General features: G+C 43.7%; 1 protein-coding gene across 5 annotated transcripts in view; it reads left to right on the forward strand.

The window, feature by feature from the left end:
- The window catches only part of NUF2 (NUF2 component of NDC80 kinetochore complex), a 36,437-nt gene extending 22,864 nt beyond the window's left edge, over nt 1-13,573 (forward strand). For all 5 annotated transcript variants that reach the window (XM_068239955.1, XM_068239954.1, XM_068239959.1 and 2 more), the window contains exons 6-14: nt 219-316; nt 2,882-2,955; nt 4,710-4,806; nt 7,693-7,755; nt 10,222-10,359; nt 10,452-10,592; nt 10,710-10,885; nt 11,638-11,773; nt 13,388-13,573. In XM_068239955.1, the coding sequence (XP_068096056.1) occupies nt 219-316; nt 2,882-2,955; nt 4,710-4,806; nt 7,693-7,755; nt 10,222-10,359; nt 10,452-10,592; nt 10,710-10,885; nt 11,638-11,773; nt 13,388-13,516 (1,052 nt within the window). In that variant the 3' untranslated portion in view covers nt 13,517-13,573. The remainder of the gene's footprint in view (nt 1-218; nt 317-2,881; nt 2,956-4,709; nt 4,807-7,692; nt 7,756-10,221; nt 10,360-10,451; nt 10,593-10,709; nt 10,886-11,637; nt 11,774-13,387) is intronic.
- Nucleotides 13,574-16,474: the final 2,901 nt, after the last annotated feature.

Consider the following 16,474-nt stretch of genomic DNA (forward strand, 5'->3'; position numbering starts at 1 on the left):
TTTCATCAGACTTTGGAGACATGGTCGTGACTACATTCCCAAGGAGTGGGGCTGGTTACGTTGAATCTGTGAACTATTTCACCTTTACTCCTGTCGTGACAGGCTCTGTCTTTTTATACTTGAGCTAGTCTTTAATGTACTCCTTGATGAGCATTTATGTGACTAATCTATTTTATTCCTTTTTTTTTTTTTTTTTTTTTTTTTTTTTGTACATTCAGAAGGAAAACGAACTCTCTACCTACTAAGTGGCATTGTCAACTTCTTCCATTTTAGGAAGACCCGACTGGAGATGTATTCTGCATTCTGTATGAGCTATGTAAGAAGAACCATATATCTTTCATAATGCTTTCGTTGTCTTAGATGAACCGTGACATGAGGTGACTGGTTACTGTGCTGATCCTTTATATTTCACACATACAGAATGGCTGAGCAGGAACATGGATGCAGATAAGGTGTTCCCATTCAGCCGGATGCATACTTGTAGCAAGTGTGGGACTCTGCATCCTTGTGTGCAAAAGCATCAGAGTCAAGCAAATGGCATTTTACAGGAGAACTTAAAACCTGTGATCTCAGCATATGGCAGAATACTTTTTTAAAGCCCCTCTAAATCTGAATCCTGACAGTAGGGAATGTTGCATTGTGTATAGTTGTGCCCTGGCTGTCTCCTAACAGCATATTTCTGTAGTTCAGCAGTACGTGTCCAGCTTCCTCTCCCTGAGGCCTGGCTGTTGGCTGTGCGGTTAGACCTCTTTGCTGAACGGGAGTTGAGCGCTCTGTGCATAAAGGCCCATTTCCACTAGCCCCGAATCGAGGCGTTTTCCTGCATACAATTTCGGATGCAGAATCACAGCCTATTGAAATCAATTGGCTGCATTTAAATCCTGTGTGGCCAAATAAATAAAAATTGTGCTGGCTGCTTCTTTTTTTCTCAGACCGCATCTGAATCCTCATAGCCATGCATGGCACGGCTATTGTGATTCGGATGCCATTTAGCATAAGTGCCGCTTCCGATTTGGAAATGTACGCGTCTCCCCAATGGAAATGGAAACCTTCCCATAATCCTCCATTTACACTAAAGACCCTTTTCCACTGAAAATCGCAAATGCACTGCTGTGCAATTATGATACGATCGGCTGTTTTTTCTTATTGTTCCTATTAACTTTAATGCAAATGCAAGAAACGTGGAACATGCACTGCAAGATGAAATTGCATAATTGAAAAAGAGCTACCACAATTTACATGGTAATCACGATACATTTGAGATCAGGAAAGTTCGTGCGATGTAATGTTATTGCTTGCAGAAAAACTTGTGGAAACAAGCATTCATGCTGTTTAATTGCCAAGGAAAGGTGACCTTTTTCCAAACCCTATACAAAGTTTGTTAAGATAACCCGTTCCCTTACAATGCAGAGAGGTGACCAAACAGTTGTATGTGCAGTGCAATAACATATGGTAACATAAAAAAACCTCTGAAGAAAGTCCAGTGGTTGCCCGATACTGTGGCAACCTCACAAGTGTGTGTGAGCCACTTTTTTTTTTTTTAATCATCTCCTGATATTCGTTATAGATACTTGTCATTGTCCCTTGGAACAAATGTGCATCTCTGGAGACCCAGAAAACTTAGTCTGTGTATGTGCTGTTTGTAAGTGAATTAGACCATGTTATAATCAGAGGATCAATCTTATAGCCAGGAAACTAGAATTGTTTTACAAGGTAGTCCATAACGCTCTATACTTTAATATTGTTGCCACCTTGACTTCACTGTAAGCTGCATTTTTTTTTTACTTCATTGTCCTGTATAAAAGGGACCACAGACTACCACTTCAGGTTGTTGTTTTTTTTGCAGTTTAAAATAAATCCTGATGTGAAAATAAACAAACTGACGAGAAGCAATTGTATCTTCGGTCCTATTCTTGAACTAGTTTGGGCTCTAGGTCTCTTCATGCGCCACCTCCGCCAGTCAGTGCGCAGGCGCACCCGCCTGTCCGACCTGCTCCCTGGCCCAGCCTCCTGTCCCAACAGTTGACTGTACTGCGCACATGCGCAGTACAAAAAAACACGGGCACACAGACAGGGAAAGAGGATGACGCAGGTATTATTGTATAGGATAGGGATTTCTTGACCTCCCATATTCTTATTTTGACTATAAAGTTAGACGTTTTGACTGTCTAAGATGGACAACAGTTATGTTTTTCATCATTTCACTCTTAAGGTGGCCAATTGATCACCTGATTCAGTTATAATAATCATATTTGGATGAAAATCTGCGCTGCCAAGCGCATGCCGAGCCGACTATGTGACCAATTTTGGGCCGAAGTTGGTCACATGAATTGGTTGGACATGCTGCAAGAAGTAGGGCTGACTTGCTCGATGGGGTGCACAGTGGTAACAGCGAGCGATATCTGGACGAACGTCACAAAACCCCCAATGCTGTCCTCCCTATGTGTAATGTGCCCAGTGCACTGTATATGACCTGTCCGTGGCAGCCGCTTGTCCTCCGATGGCTCCGGGCACAATTCTTGCTCCATACATGCGCCCCACGTGGTGGCTGGAGTAACGGGCACTTGCAAGGTCAGCATGAAATTGATCAGGAATCATCCCGCGGTGTATGGGCAGCTGGCACAACTCTCTAATCAAACTGGAGAGAGATTTGTCTCTTGATCGAATTTGCTCATCATCGTTAGATGTATGGCTAACTTTTTCAGATAAACCTTGAACTATTGAACTTCTTATCTGTACCTTGCACTCAGGATAGTCCTAAGTAGGATTGAGACTTCACATGCATCTTTTTGTGTTACTTGTTACTTCAGGGTTGATTTAACACTTTTTTTTTTGATACATTTACGTTACACTGGACTTATAGTATTCTGTATTATTCCAGAAATCAGCTTTGGAAAATGTGTGCCAGCAGCAGAAGGCCATTCAAGAGTTGGAAGCTAAGAAAGAGAAACTCACGTAAGTCTTGTAGGAACCAGTTCAATTGCCATGTGCTCATCCAGATTGCATGATGTGGTAAAATGGGATGTTCCACAAATGTTCCAGGAGGGCTGCAGATTTTCTGAACCTTTGTTAAGGTACCCTTAAAGAGGGATTGTCAGCCACAAAATAAGTTCCATTTACCAACTGCTCTGTGTTTGTAGCCTGGAACCAGGGATGCTCATTGGATGCTCTCACGAGTGATTACTCATAAATGGGGTGTAATTGGTGCAGGTGTGCGGCGGGGATACAAGAGGTTATTTACTCATAATTCTGCTGACCGCCCTGTGTTCCAAAGAGCTTGCACGCGCCCTATTGGTCGCGTTGCAAGCCTCACATGGCGCACTTCCTCCTTCCGGGTTGAAGGAGGAAGTGCGCCTGTGTGAGACTTGCAATGCGACCAATAGGACGCGTGCTAGCCCTTTGGAACCCCTTGTATCCCCGCCGCACACCTGCGCCAATTAAACCTCATTTGAATCACGAGTAATCACTCATGATTACTTGTGAGAGCATCCAGTGAGCATCCCTGTCTGGAACATTTGACCCTGCATTGCAAGCACTCCAATCTATTCAGAAATGTCTCTGCAGTAATCTCATCCCAGTCAGACTGGCTCTATTTGGTACATTGCAGATGGAGAGAAGGAAGCTTGTCGTTACCCTTCCCACATTTCTGCTCCTCACTGATTGGCTGAATGCAGTTGAGTGTGAAGCTGAAGCACGATCAATGTATGTGCTCCAACGTGTTTACAAAGCAAGCTAGCTATGACAGTGCAGATTATAGGAGGAGGAAGAAAGTAAGGGAAACGACATCAGGATTGGCTTCAGTCGAGGGAATCAAAATGGCAAATGCCAGGAACAGAATTCTCTTTATTTACTATATAAAATCCTTATTCACTGAAATCCAAAAGGTGGACAGTGCAATACATCTGTCATGTAATAGGAAACAAGTAGTTATCTACTCATATATGTGTTTTTTGCCTGGCATAGTATGGCTGACCCTGCTGCTGTAACAAAACCTGCAGGCCATGAGGATAGTGGTATAAACTTTGTTTGCTGTGCTTTATAAAAAACAACCTTCCATAGAGAGCTGGCGCAGAATGGAATAAGGTGGCTGTCAGAATAAGCGCACTCCACAAGGAGCAGTTTCCATGTGTCTCACAGAGGTCCTGTGCTAATTCAGTATAATTAGAGTGAAGGCTGCTTTCATTATCTGGTTTGTAATGAATGCAGTGAAGCTACTTGCAGACAATAGATTTTATTTTTCTTCATCCAAGACAACCATTCATGCTCCAGGCCCCGACTAAACTTTTCCTTGAGTTTTCTCATCTCAGCCCTAAATGTATGTTTCCACTAGCGCGGAGTTCCACTAGAGTTTCCCCTGCAGGCAAATCGTGAGGGGAGACCCTGCCATAGGGAATAATTGTGCCGCCGGCAGGATCGCTTGCAATAGGAATTCGGCTGATATTGCTGTCAGTTTTCGTGCAAATTCGCACAAAATAGATATACATGGGGCTTCCTGGATTCGGCTGTTTACTCACAGAAGAGGAAGTGCCGCCACGCGTCTCGTAGGATGCTCGGCGGCTAGTGGAAACTGGGCCCGATACAACTAACTTGTACCCAAGTTTTCTCATAGGAGAGGTTTTCACAACTGATCAGTCATTTTCACCTGCTTGTTTACTTGTCTGCATTGCCCCTCTGCAAGCTGTAAACCTTGATCCAATTTCTTGCTTTAGGACAATCCCACCTGAACAACAAGCAGAGTTCAAAACGCTTTCAAGTGAAATTCAAGAACTGCAGCAGGTTTTAAGTCAAGAGTATCGTACAAAAGATGTGAGTAATTCCACTTTATTTTTGTTTTTAATATCTTATTGAACTTCATAGTACTATACAGCAGACCTAAGTTGGCATAATTTTACAATTATTAAGCTACACATGTTACATGGTAATAACAGTGAAATTGTCTCAGGGTACAATAGTCATTAACCTAGGATGTAACTCCATATTAATTGAAAAAAAATAAATCATCCAATAAGAAATTTTTATTTAGCTTACCTATCCTATTGTTTTTAGTGTTCACTGACAGATTTAAGAAAAATGTGATATGAAAAAATAAAATATTTCTTCTGGTTTCCATCTTTACTGCTTCGCTGTGATGCCAAAAGTGACATCTCTTCTGCTTTTTTTTTTACCCAGCTTAGTGTTAATTTCCTGTTTATTTTACAGATTACTGGCCCCCCTCCCCCAGCAAATATCACCTAGATAACTGTCTTAAATCACTGTGTATACTGTTCAAAGGGAGGAGGATTAAATTACTTTCTGGCCAGAGTGTCCTTATCGTATCAGAAATAGGAGGTTTCTGTTATTTGTATTTGCAGATAAGCTTGTTACTGTTAAGCTACAGTAACAAGCTTATCTGCAAATGCAAATAACAGAAAAGACTTCCCACAATCCTGTTGCCACTGCACAGTTTAGCAAAGACGTATATTTTGGGCACTAAAGGTACCCATACATCAGACCATGTATGGGCAGTTCGACCAAGAGAGAGATCTGTTGACTGCCCATACACCGCAGTCTGATTCCCAATCAGTTTCATGCTTAAATCTTTCGGGAAGTCCACCGCATCTGCCACCTCACCACTGTTCCCCTAATGTATAAATGTACATGTATGGGTGCTGTCTTCCGAATCTGCTGCTCTTCCTTTAGTCCTATACACACGCTTGTTTAGGGCTAATGGAGGAGTGGCATATTCAGAAGACTGACGGGCAATGCGACACAGGACAGGTAATGTATACATGCACACATACAGTACATGCACATTTATACACTGTAGAAACTGTACTGGGGGTTTTGTCGCATTTGTTGCGCTTCCCGATTATAGCTTGCTGTTATCACTGCGCACCCAATCGACCATGACAGCCCGACATCTTGCAGTATGTCTGATCAACTTGCTCAGCCCGAAATTGGTTGCGTCATCGATCGTGCATGCACTTGGCTGCACTCTTTTTCATCCGATTCAGTAATTGTCGAATTGCACGGTTGATGGGCCGCTAAGATTTACCTTAACTATCTGACAACTCTTTCTTGGCGTTTTCAAGCAGTGATCATGGCCGAGGATCCCCTAGAACACACACACACAAAAGACAAAACCGGCAGAGCATATACAGTAAAAACTTTACTTCCCCGAGAGCTTCTGAGGACAGACGCATGCACAAGCCTGGACTCGGATGTGCACAATACCCGGTCGTCTTCTGAAGTACTCGTGGCTTCAGTACTTCCACAGCCTTCAGTAGGATTCTTGGAGGCGTATTTGACCAGTTGGTCAAATAACTTGAAACATTAGTAAAGACCGAGATCCTTTAGAAATTGCTATTTTACCTCCCTTTGGGGAAACCCCTTCCCAGAATAGACTGTTGGTTGGAAATACCACAGAAAAAAATGATTAGGAATTGAGTAATCCCACTTGTATCCAGGGCGAAAAGGCAAAAAAAGTCCCAGACAGTCTATGGCTACCGTTAGAGACAATCGCTTGTGGCATACTTGGACAGAACCAAAGTTTTGAGGATTCATCTGCTGTATTTTTTTTTATTATTATTCTCAGTCCCTATTTAGGCTTTGCATACATTGAAAAAGACTATTTTTAGGATTACATTTCTAAAACTCATGAAAAGGTAAAGAGACAACTCCCCCCTGTCAGTAGAACCCACTCAGAATTTATCATTCTACTCAAAAGGTGGCTTAAAACTATTATCGTTTTGGAGGATGATTGAGGAAATTCCAAGTTGACTATCAGTAATAGTACTTCTAGGCATCTTCCAGGACATCACTGCTATTATCCTACCTTTAAAGAGAACCCGAGGTGGGTTTTAAGAATGCTATTAGGACACAGGGGCTGGTTCTGCATACTATCACCAGCCTCTGGTTCTGCATACTATCACCAGCCTCTGTGCCTGTACTGTGCCCCCTAGCACAGCACCATGTGATGTTCCTCTCCTTTTATTTTTTTTTAGTGGATAGGGCTCTATGTTATCCTAGCCAGTAATCTCCAGTCTGAAATGAAAATAAAAATGAAAAACAGATACTCCCCTAAGGAGAGGGACGGCTCTGGGTCCTTTAGAGCCTTCACGGTCCCCGTGTTCCCCCGCAGGCTCCCCCGTTAGCGGCCTTCGACCGATCAGAGACTGCTCACTTCTACATTGGGTGGGCTTAGGGAGTCTTCGGAAGCCCTCGGGATTGCTCTGTACTGCACGAGCGTGAACTCGCAGGTGTGCAGTACAGAACTGCCTGTCTTTGGAAGCCCGAGTGCTCCCAAAGACTTCCAAAGTCCCCTGTGCCGGGAGATTTTAACCCGTAGCCTGCAAAGTCCCCTCGTCGTCCTCCTGGTCCCTTCCGTGGTCCTGATCCTGGCTCCAGTAATACGATGACTTTAGCTGAAGTTCCCTGTGCGCCCCCCACTGCGCATCATCACTCCGACCAGTGTAAGAGTCCTGCGCATGTGCAGTTCAGTCTTAGAGAACCGTGCATGCACAGGACTCTTACACCGACCGGCAAGATGACGCTCGGCAGGGGTGCGCATGGGCAACTTTAAAAACGCCTTTGTTTGTAATTATAGTAATTTTCAGAAGCTTGAGATTATGAGACCTGTGGTCATAGTCAGGAAATTAATGTGTTTCTTGTGTGTAATTTATTGTACTAAATGTATCACTTATTCTCCTGTAGATGGCTTTCCAAGAAAAACTGGCTCAGAAAAAAATGGAATTTGCAGAGAACAGTAAAAAACTGGTGAGTGAAGGTTTTACAGATGAAATCTTGTTTACCGTTATCTGTGGATAAGACCACGTGGTGGGGAAACGACATGGGGACAGGTAGTTAAGTTAATGGTACATATCCAATGCTTACTCCAGTGTTTCTCAAACCTGTCCTCACGACTCCCCAATGGTGCATGTTTTGCAGGCAACTTCACCTATGCATAGGTAATTAGTGTCTCAGCTAAGTAGATTCCATGTAACTGAGACACTTATTACCCCACCTGTGCATAAGTGAGGTTGCCTGCACTATTAGGCCAGAAACCCACTACGATTTCTAATCGCTAGTGATTTGAACAAGCTCTTGCTAATGCAATGCATTATGCAATGGGGGATTTTTATAAAATCGCATCCCTCAAGTGGGATCCAACCTATAGTATTGCATTAGCAAGAGTTTTCAAATCGCTAAGCACTCAGAAAATCGTTTCTAGTGGGTTTCTGGCCTTAGGGAGTCATGAGGAAAGGTTTGAGAAACACTGGCTTACAGCTGATGTTCAAGGCCTTTTAGTTATACAGCATCTGCCTTTAAAGATCACAAAAAAATGTTTATTTTTTGTTGCATTATTGATTTTACTTAGGCATGGTCAGGAGATGGCTGTGTTCTGAGGAGGGTCATGTGGCTGACTTTTCCAAAGGCAATTTCTTTCTAACACCTATCTGCAAATGTGAAAAAAAAATGTATGAGTAACTGCGTAGTCCCCATTCACTTCTAATAACAATAAAGGAAGGGGAAAAAAATGAAAGTGAGAATTAGGGCTTTAAACTTTTTTTTCTTTCTTTTTTTTTTCTTTCAGAAAGCAACAGACAACTAAATTTTCTATCTCAAAACTGTAATTCCTGTACTGTTGATATCATCTAACCACACTTTGTGCCATGCATTCCATTGCCAATATTCATCTTCATGTCTGCAGTGAAAAGCAGGACTGAAAGCAAGGCTGGATGATTTCAGCAGCAGAGGATCCAGAAGATACTGGCACATGGGTGGGGCCTCTTCAGATCATGCTCTGCTGCATAGCACTCATCATTGTTGTACATTGGTAGGAGGGGGGGAGGGGGACTTGCACTGTGCACTAACCTGCATATGAACCAATGCCAGAATAAGAATCTCACACCACTATAGAGGTACAGGACCAAACATACAGTCAATGATAAATCCAAAAGGTCCGCACACTCACTTGTAGACCAAGTCTGCTTTTATCCAATAGGTGTGACGCAATTCCATTCCATAAGCCAACGACTCGTTTCGGGGTCCCGGGGAGAATGGAATTGTGTCACGCCTATTGAATAAAAGCAGACTTGTTCTACAAGTGAGTGTGCGGACCTTTTGGATTCATAATTGACTGCATATGAACCAAGGTTTCATTTAAGTGGTACAGTATAGAGCAGTTAAAACCACTCGGCACTCAGACCCAGTCCGTGTAGGTGGAAGGCAGGCTCTGCACTTGCTTTACGTTCAGTGATCACTTCCCCTTTCCAGGACACCCATACAGTGGCATATAGCTTAGGCTCTGGAATGTGCAACCGGTTCCAAGTTCTGTGAACAACAGTCTATTAATGTATATACATGGAGACAGACCGGGCATCAGTTCCTTTAAGTGCTTTATTGTATCGTCTTGCCAAAGAGTATAGCAGTAGTACATTCATGCATCAAACCTGCATTGGTGAGGGTGTCAGGGGAGTGCAGGATTCGGGTGACCAGGGATGAATGGACGGCACTACAGCCGTTTCGCGCCCAGCTGGCGCTTGCTCACGTGCTCGTGTCCATTCAACCCTGGTCACCCGAATCTCGCACCCCCCGACACCCTCACCAATGCAGGTTTGATGCATCCAATATTGATTTGTTGTGAATGTACTACTGCTATTCTCTTTGGCAAGACGATACAATAAAGCGCTTAAAGGAACTGATGCCCGGTCTGTCTCCATGTATATGCTTTCATTTAAGAGGTCTACTTTTACTTTGGATCTTCCTTAGTATAGATCCTTCTTTATTTTGGGAAGCACCCAGCAAGCTCATGAAGAACCAGGAGTGTGTAAGTGGCTAAAAAGAGCCACATTAATCCATGCCATGCATGTTGGATTAGTGTGGCTCTGTAATATTAACAAGCTAACACATCATTGCATTCCAGCGGATCTGGAGGTGTGTTTAACTTACAGGGACAACAATGGATTATTTGCATATTCAGCAGTGATGCATCATAGGAGACATCCCATGCTGCCTCCAACCTAAATAGCTGTAAATACCTTCTGTTTTAAGAAGGCAAACTTCTGTTTTTTATTTTGGGAAGGGAAGTTAAGGGTGCTCTTTAGAGTAAAGTGAGGCTGAGTTTAGCTGAACCCTGAGTTGTAAGAAAAAGCTGCTGGCAAACTGAATTGCACCTAATAATTTGTGTGGTGACTGTAGTTCTGAGAGGCCCTTTAATTGCTAACATTTCTTGTGTCGCAGAACCAGCACAAGCTTGCTATTGCTACAATGAAGGAAGAACAGGAACGCATGAAGTCCCAGATTGTGGAATCTCCTGAGGAGCGTAAAAATAAGACTGAGAGGATGAAGGAAAACGTGCACAGGCTTAAGCAAGCCAGAGTAAGTTAAAGCACGACATTTGGCGCATATTTCAAACTGCGTATTTTGCCGTAACTTCAGTAAAATTAAGGATTATTTTGTTCTGTTTGCAGCTAGAAACAAATGAGAATTATGAGCATTACAGAGAGAGGGTGTCGCTGGCTGGCCTGTGGCTGTCTGACACACAGGCTTACAATGGGAAGTTGCAAATCATGGATGCAGGCCTGGAAACATACCGCAAGATCCAAGAACAGGTACCTGATATTAACTCCAGTATATTAATGTACATTCCTCTGTGTCCTCTGCTTGACTGTATTTAGTCCCTTCACTGCTTATATCAATAAAAAAAAATTTGCCTTTTTTTTCGGCAGATGAGACAATTGGAGGACCAAAAAGTAAAATCCACCCTTGAGCTAAAGTCTATATCATCTGAAGAGACACAACTTAAGAGAACCATTCTCATGAAAAAAGAGAAGCAAGCTAAAATTGATATAAAACACCAGAAGAAGCTAGAGGAGATAAACCAGCGAAAGACCGACATTTTTGAGTTAGTTATTTTTGTTTGTTTTGTTTTTTTTCTTCTTTTTTTTTTATTTTACATACCTTGGGCTTCCTCCAGCCCCCTTGCCAACGTCCTCGGCCTCCTGGATGGTTATCTTCGGCTAGTCGAGCGTACTACGCCGACTGGCCGAAGATGACAGAACTTCTACTGGAGGATTCAGTAAGCTTTCAGCTGTGAGGGACCAATCTGCGTGAAGGGGGCTGGTGGAAGTCCCAGGTATGTAAAACTTTTGCCTCAGGTACACTTTAAAGTGAAAATCCACCTTTTGTTACCCTTTCAGTTCAGTCATATACTGTATATTGCTACGATCCACACATTGTTTTCAGATTGCTTACCATGGAAATATGAATTCAAATTCTGAGCACAATGACCACAACAAAAATGGAAGTGTCAGAACTTCCTTACAGTCACTCAGTTTGTTCAGGTGTAGAAAATAAGCAGCAGTCATCCCTGGACTGTACAGCTAATTATGCCTTTAGACAGGGTAATAAGTGAGCTGACTATTCTGAAATAGTGCAACACAGAGTACACATTCCATAGTAGAAAATAAACTGAACTTATCAACCGTTCTAGATATTCATACACGACTTTAAACTGAAATGAAAATATCATTTTTGATAACATTACATTTTGAAATTATTTGTGCAGCATTGATGCATGTTTATAGCACATTTTTGGACAAGGTGTAATTTTTCAGTAAGTCTGTTTTGGTGTAACCCTTTCGTCTTTGTACACAGGAGCTGTAATCGCATCCAGGAGAAGAGACAGGCTATGGGTGGGCGGGTGTCACAAGTTCTTCAAGAGATACAGCAGACAAACAGTAAAAAGGAACAGCTCATTGATATGGCAGAAAGAAAGAAGAAGGAATATCAAGTAGGTCCAAGAAGTATTTTGTGTGATCAATGTTAAATGTGACTCAAAGGGTACTTCTCTGGCTTCATAAGGTAACCAGGTCATGAGGACTGTTGAAGTGCAGCCACTTTGAAAGGCCACCAAGTTCCTATGATACTACCTTATATACTCGCGTATAAACCTTCATTTTTAGCACAAAAAGTTAAGTGCTGAAAAGTTACCCCTTGGCCTATATGCGAGTCATCAGTGGAGCAGAAAGGATGGTGGAGCAGGTTTTGTTACTGGCGTGTGTAAGGATCTTGCACTAGTGATCCTACTCTTGCCAGCTGGCTCCCTGCTGCCCATCCCCTGCAACATGGTGTGCAGAGTGCGCTGCTTAAGAATACTTGTGTCCCGTGACTTGTGAAGTAACGTGTCATTAGTGCAATGATTGGGGATTCTTCCTGTGTGGCAATCGCTGTGTCTCATATCTGACACACCATCCTGTGGGCGTCTTAAGACAGAGCTGTATCATCCTTGGGACACAGCTGGCTATAGGGAGAGGGGATAACTTATAATGGGGGTACATCTGGCTACTGTGGAGGGGGCTATACTGGGGAGGAGGCTTATACGTGAGTATTGCAGATCTGCAGCATTTTTTTTGTTTACCAAGCAAGGTAGCTATTGAAGCAGAACTCAGCACATAGCAAGCATGGCAAGGCACCGGAGAACTAACCTCCCTCCTACCTACCTAACACTACAGCCGAGGTGGGATCAAGCTACTTAAAGTAATAGCCAATCCCCAGGCGCCCGGTTACTTACCCCTGCCAGGGCCTCCGCTGATATTCTGCATTTCTGGAGCACCAATTTTTATTTCCAATGTCCAAATGAACCCTTTCTAATCCTGTGTTGGACTATGTCTGACTTAGGCATTTTCCTCGATAGATCCAAAATGGCGCTGTTGCCAATAAACATCAAAGTGTCTGACAAATTCCATCACTTTGATTCCCTCCAGCAGCACAGAGCGCCGTGAAATAACAAATTTGCTGGTGCTCATGCAAGGGGGCGGGGCTACAGTGCATGAGCTGGTACTGGCCCCGCTACTTGCCACTGATGTCTAATCACCTCGTCGCACTGAAGTAAGAAGGTACAGAGCCTTCAAAACCCTGCAGCCAATCATCAATTCCTCCCCCCCCCAACAACTCAGTGCTGGCGGTACGTGAGTTATCAAGAAAAAGGATTGAACAGGGTTAACCTCCTTGCACCATGCTATGGCGGCACCCTAATCTTCAGGGGCGCCTCAAATTACCTGTAGGGAGAAACTGTGTAAGTATCACAGTGCAACCTTTTATATTTGTATGCAAGTCAGAATTATTTTCATCTCGTCGACCATCTCTAATGTAAAGTTTTTCTTTATTTTTATTCTAGTCCAGATATTGAGTGGGCATTAGGTTTAGGGTTCTGGGACCGTACAATCAGGAGGATAAATCTAACATTATCTGAATGTCAAAATAATCCAGGTATCGGCAACAAAATTCATGTAGAACAAGTGTTGTCTTTGTTGTGTTGGACTTTTCAGCTGATGATTTTCTTGCGTACCTTACCCATTGCATTAGATCGCTGTTCTTCCATTTAATCTCTCACTGTTCTGTGCAGGATACTATGGCAAGCTTCAAAAATGCTCTGAAGCAATACCACGACAATCTGCAAAAAACGTATGATCGCAGCACTGAGCGGAAACGTGAAAAAATGGCTGAGCTCAGTCGGAGATTAAGCCGGAGATAATCGGAGGTTACGCCGCCACGTCACACCCTATTGTCTTAAAATGTGCATTCAGTTCTATGTGTGTTGTCCGTTCTATTTTTTAAATGTCAGTGTACTTTGTGCATCAGGGCCTGTCTCCACTCATCAGTCTTTCTGTGCATTTTCCACACAGGAAAACTGCAAGCAATGTCAATCAGTGGGCTAGTTTACACTTTAATGCATTTTTCACATGCAGAAAAACAATTGGCAGCAATGCAAAACTGTCAGACAGCTCATGCAGAAAACTGACCCACAGAAAAACTAACGATTGGAGACAGGCCCTTAGTGTTTGTTTTTTCATTACAAAAAATATATCACCTTTAGTGGTTTTTATTTAAGACTTGCTTATTACGTATTTTCAGTAATAAAGTTCATAGCCTAAATAACGTATAAACTTTAAATATAAATGATAATAGATGCCCAGAGACAGGGGCGCCGCCAGCGTATAAGCTCTGCTGCTGGTGGCCGCCGATCTGCATGTTGCAACCCCGGGGTTCCACAGTAACTTACGTGGCCCCGTTCCTGTGCGGACTCCTCTCGCTGCACTCTCCTGCTGTTGCCGGGCCCACTCTCTCTTCCAGTCTCCGCCACTGAGATCACGTCTTGTCTCCATGGTTACCCAGTGGCGCACCTCATAACGTCAGAGGTGCCGCCGGAAGTAACCATGGCGATAGTTCATGGCGAGGCGATGAGAGGAAGAGGAGAGCCCGGCGAGAGGAGTCCACGTTAGAACGAGTTTATGTAAGTCACTAACCTGTACTGTAGTACCTATAGCTTGCTATCTATACTGAGGGCACTCCATGCACCTGGCTACCTATACTGGGGACCTATAGATCACTATCTATACTGGGGCACCACATGTACCTGACTACCTATACTGCAGGGGTACATATTGATTCGTCGCCGCTCAGTTCGGCACGGTGAGAGCCGAATGACAGCTCTCACCGCTGCCGCTAAACTCCGAGGAGGCGTTAAATACTATTCCCCCTCCGAGTTGTCTCGGAGGGAGATGTAATTCGGGGTCTGGCGGCCGCCAGAGCCCCGAATTACCGCTACGCGCCCCACGCAGCATAGCATTGCTGCAAAGGGGTGCCCAGTTTCAGCACTCGGCTCTTAGAGACGCGCATCGAAATAAGCTGATCCGATACTGCAGTGCCGATAGTTCGCTATCTGTACTGAGGGAACCCCATTCACCTGGCTACCTATACAGGGCACCTATAGATCACTATCTATACTGGGGCACCACATGTACCTGGCTACCTATACTGCAGTACATATAGCTCGCTATCTATACTGAGGGCACCACATGTAGCTGGCTACCTATACTGCAGCATCTATAGCTTGCCACCTATACTGAGGGCACCACATGTAGCTGGCTACCTATACTGCAGTACTTATAGCTTGTTACCTATACTGAGGGCACTACATGTACCTGGCAACTTATTCTGCAGTACCTATAGCTCACTACGTATACTGAGGGCAAATGTACCCTATTCTATATGTTAACCGGGGACTACCTGTATTTTGCTATAATTTGGCTCCACCCACATCATGATTTGGCCACACCCACTTTTTCACCATGGCGCTTCGCAATGCTTTCTTCACTGATGGCATCACACCCATTTTTCGCCACGCTACTACATTCATGGAAGGGGTGTGGGGGCCTCAAGTTATGGGCTGCTTGGAGCTACCAAAACCTTAGAAGTCCAGTGTAAGTATAGCAGAGAACAGGAAAAGTTGGCACCGCTGGCAAGGAATTGTATTCTATAACTATGAAGTTTGCAACATCACACATAATAGCCTCGATTCATAAAAGGCTGTGCGATAAAAAAAAAATCTGGATGTTAAATTACCGCATTATTTAATTGCTACAGCTTAGAAGAACTTCCAGGAGACATTACACATGCCATGCTTAGGTGATTTCCCCACTAGTTCTTCCGCATCTTCAAAAAGGAACCTAAACAGCTGAAGGGCTCCAGGGGAAACCTCTTTTGTTCCGTTCTCTGCTCGCTGCCTGGGGGATAGAAAAGCTTGTTCCACCCGAGAAGCCTTTGCAACCAAATCAAAAGCCGATCAGCGGGACTTGCAGGAGACGGGCTGTTTCTATTGGCTCTGCCTCTTTCAGTCTCGTAAAGTCTCTGCACTGTTTAGGCCACATCAGAGGTGCAGGTAATATTTATGGGCTTTACCACATGTTGTAGTCTTTATGAATTTAAGTCGGTAATTTACTTCACTGCTCTGTAATATCAGCTTTCCATTTCCAACAGCCCCTATGAATTGACATTTTCCTAAGTGCTCGGTAAAGTCAGCTGTTTTCTGCATTACTATATGAGGTAATGCGTTATGAATCGAGGCCATTGTCATCATCACAATGCACATATTGGTGCAGGTGCTGTAACGATATGTGGAGGTGGTGCAGGCTACGCACTTGTGTACTTCTACCAAGGCTCCATAAAAGCATGAAATGGGTGTCATTAATTTGATTTCAATGAATTTGACTGCCAGCAGTTCCTACCTTTCCTCTTCTCTATTTTTATAAATGAGAATAGTATGTAGATAACTTAAAAGTGTACCTGTAAGGAAAAACGTGCCCAATGTAGATACTTACGTTAGTATAGGGAAGCATCTAAACAGTCCAGAGGCTTCCCCGTCCACTTTGCCATTCCATTGCTGGGACTCCTTGATAAGAGCCTGTCAATGGAGAATAGCCACACTGCGTAGGTGCGAACCATCTGCACTTTTGCGGTGCAGTTGTTCTTCATCAACAAGCCCTCTGGCTCGGCTTTCGCCGAGCCAGAGGGTCCGTGCTGCTGCGCAAGCATGAGCCGTCCTTAGCAGTGCAGTCACGCTCGTCCACAGACGGGAGCACAGCCATGAACATTCAGAAAGTCCTAACAACCACAATAAAAATTAGTTCTGTCCCACCCACAATGTAGCAAC

The sequence above is a fragment of the Hyperolius riggenbachi genome, chromosome 6, assembly GCF_040937935.1.
Source record: "Hyperolius riggenbachi isolate aHypRig1 chromosome 6, aHypRig1.pri, whole genome shotgun sequence".
NCBI classification, from domain to species: Eukaryota; Metazoa; Chordata; class Amphibia; order Anura; family Hyperoliidae; genus Hyperolius; species Hyperolius riggenbachi.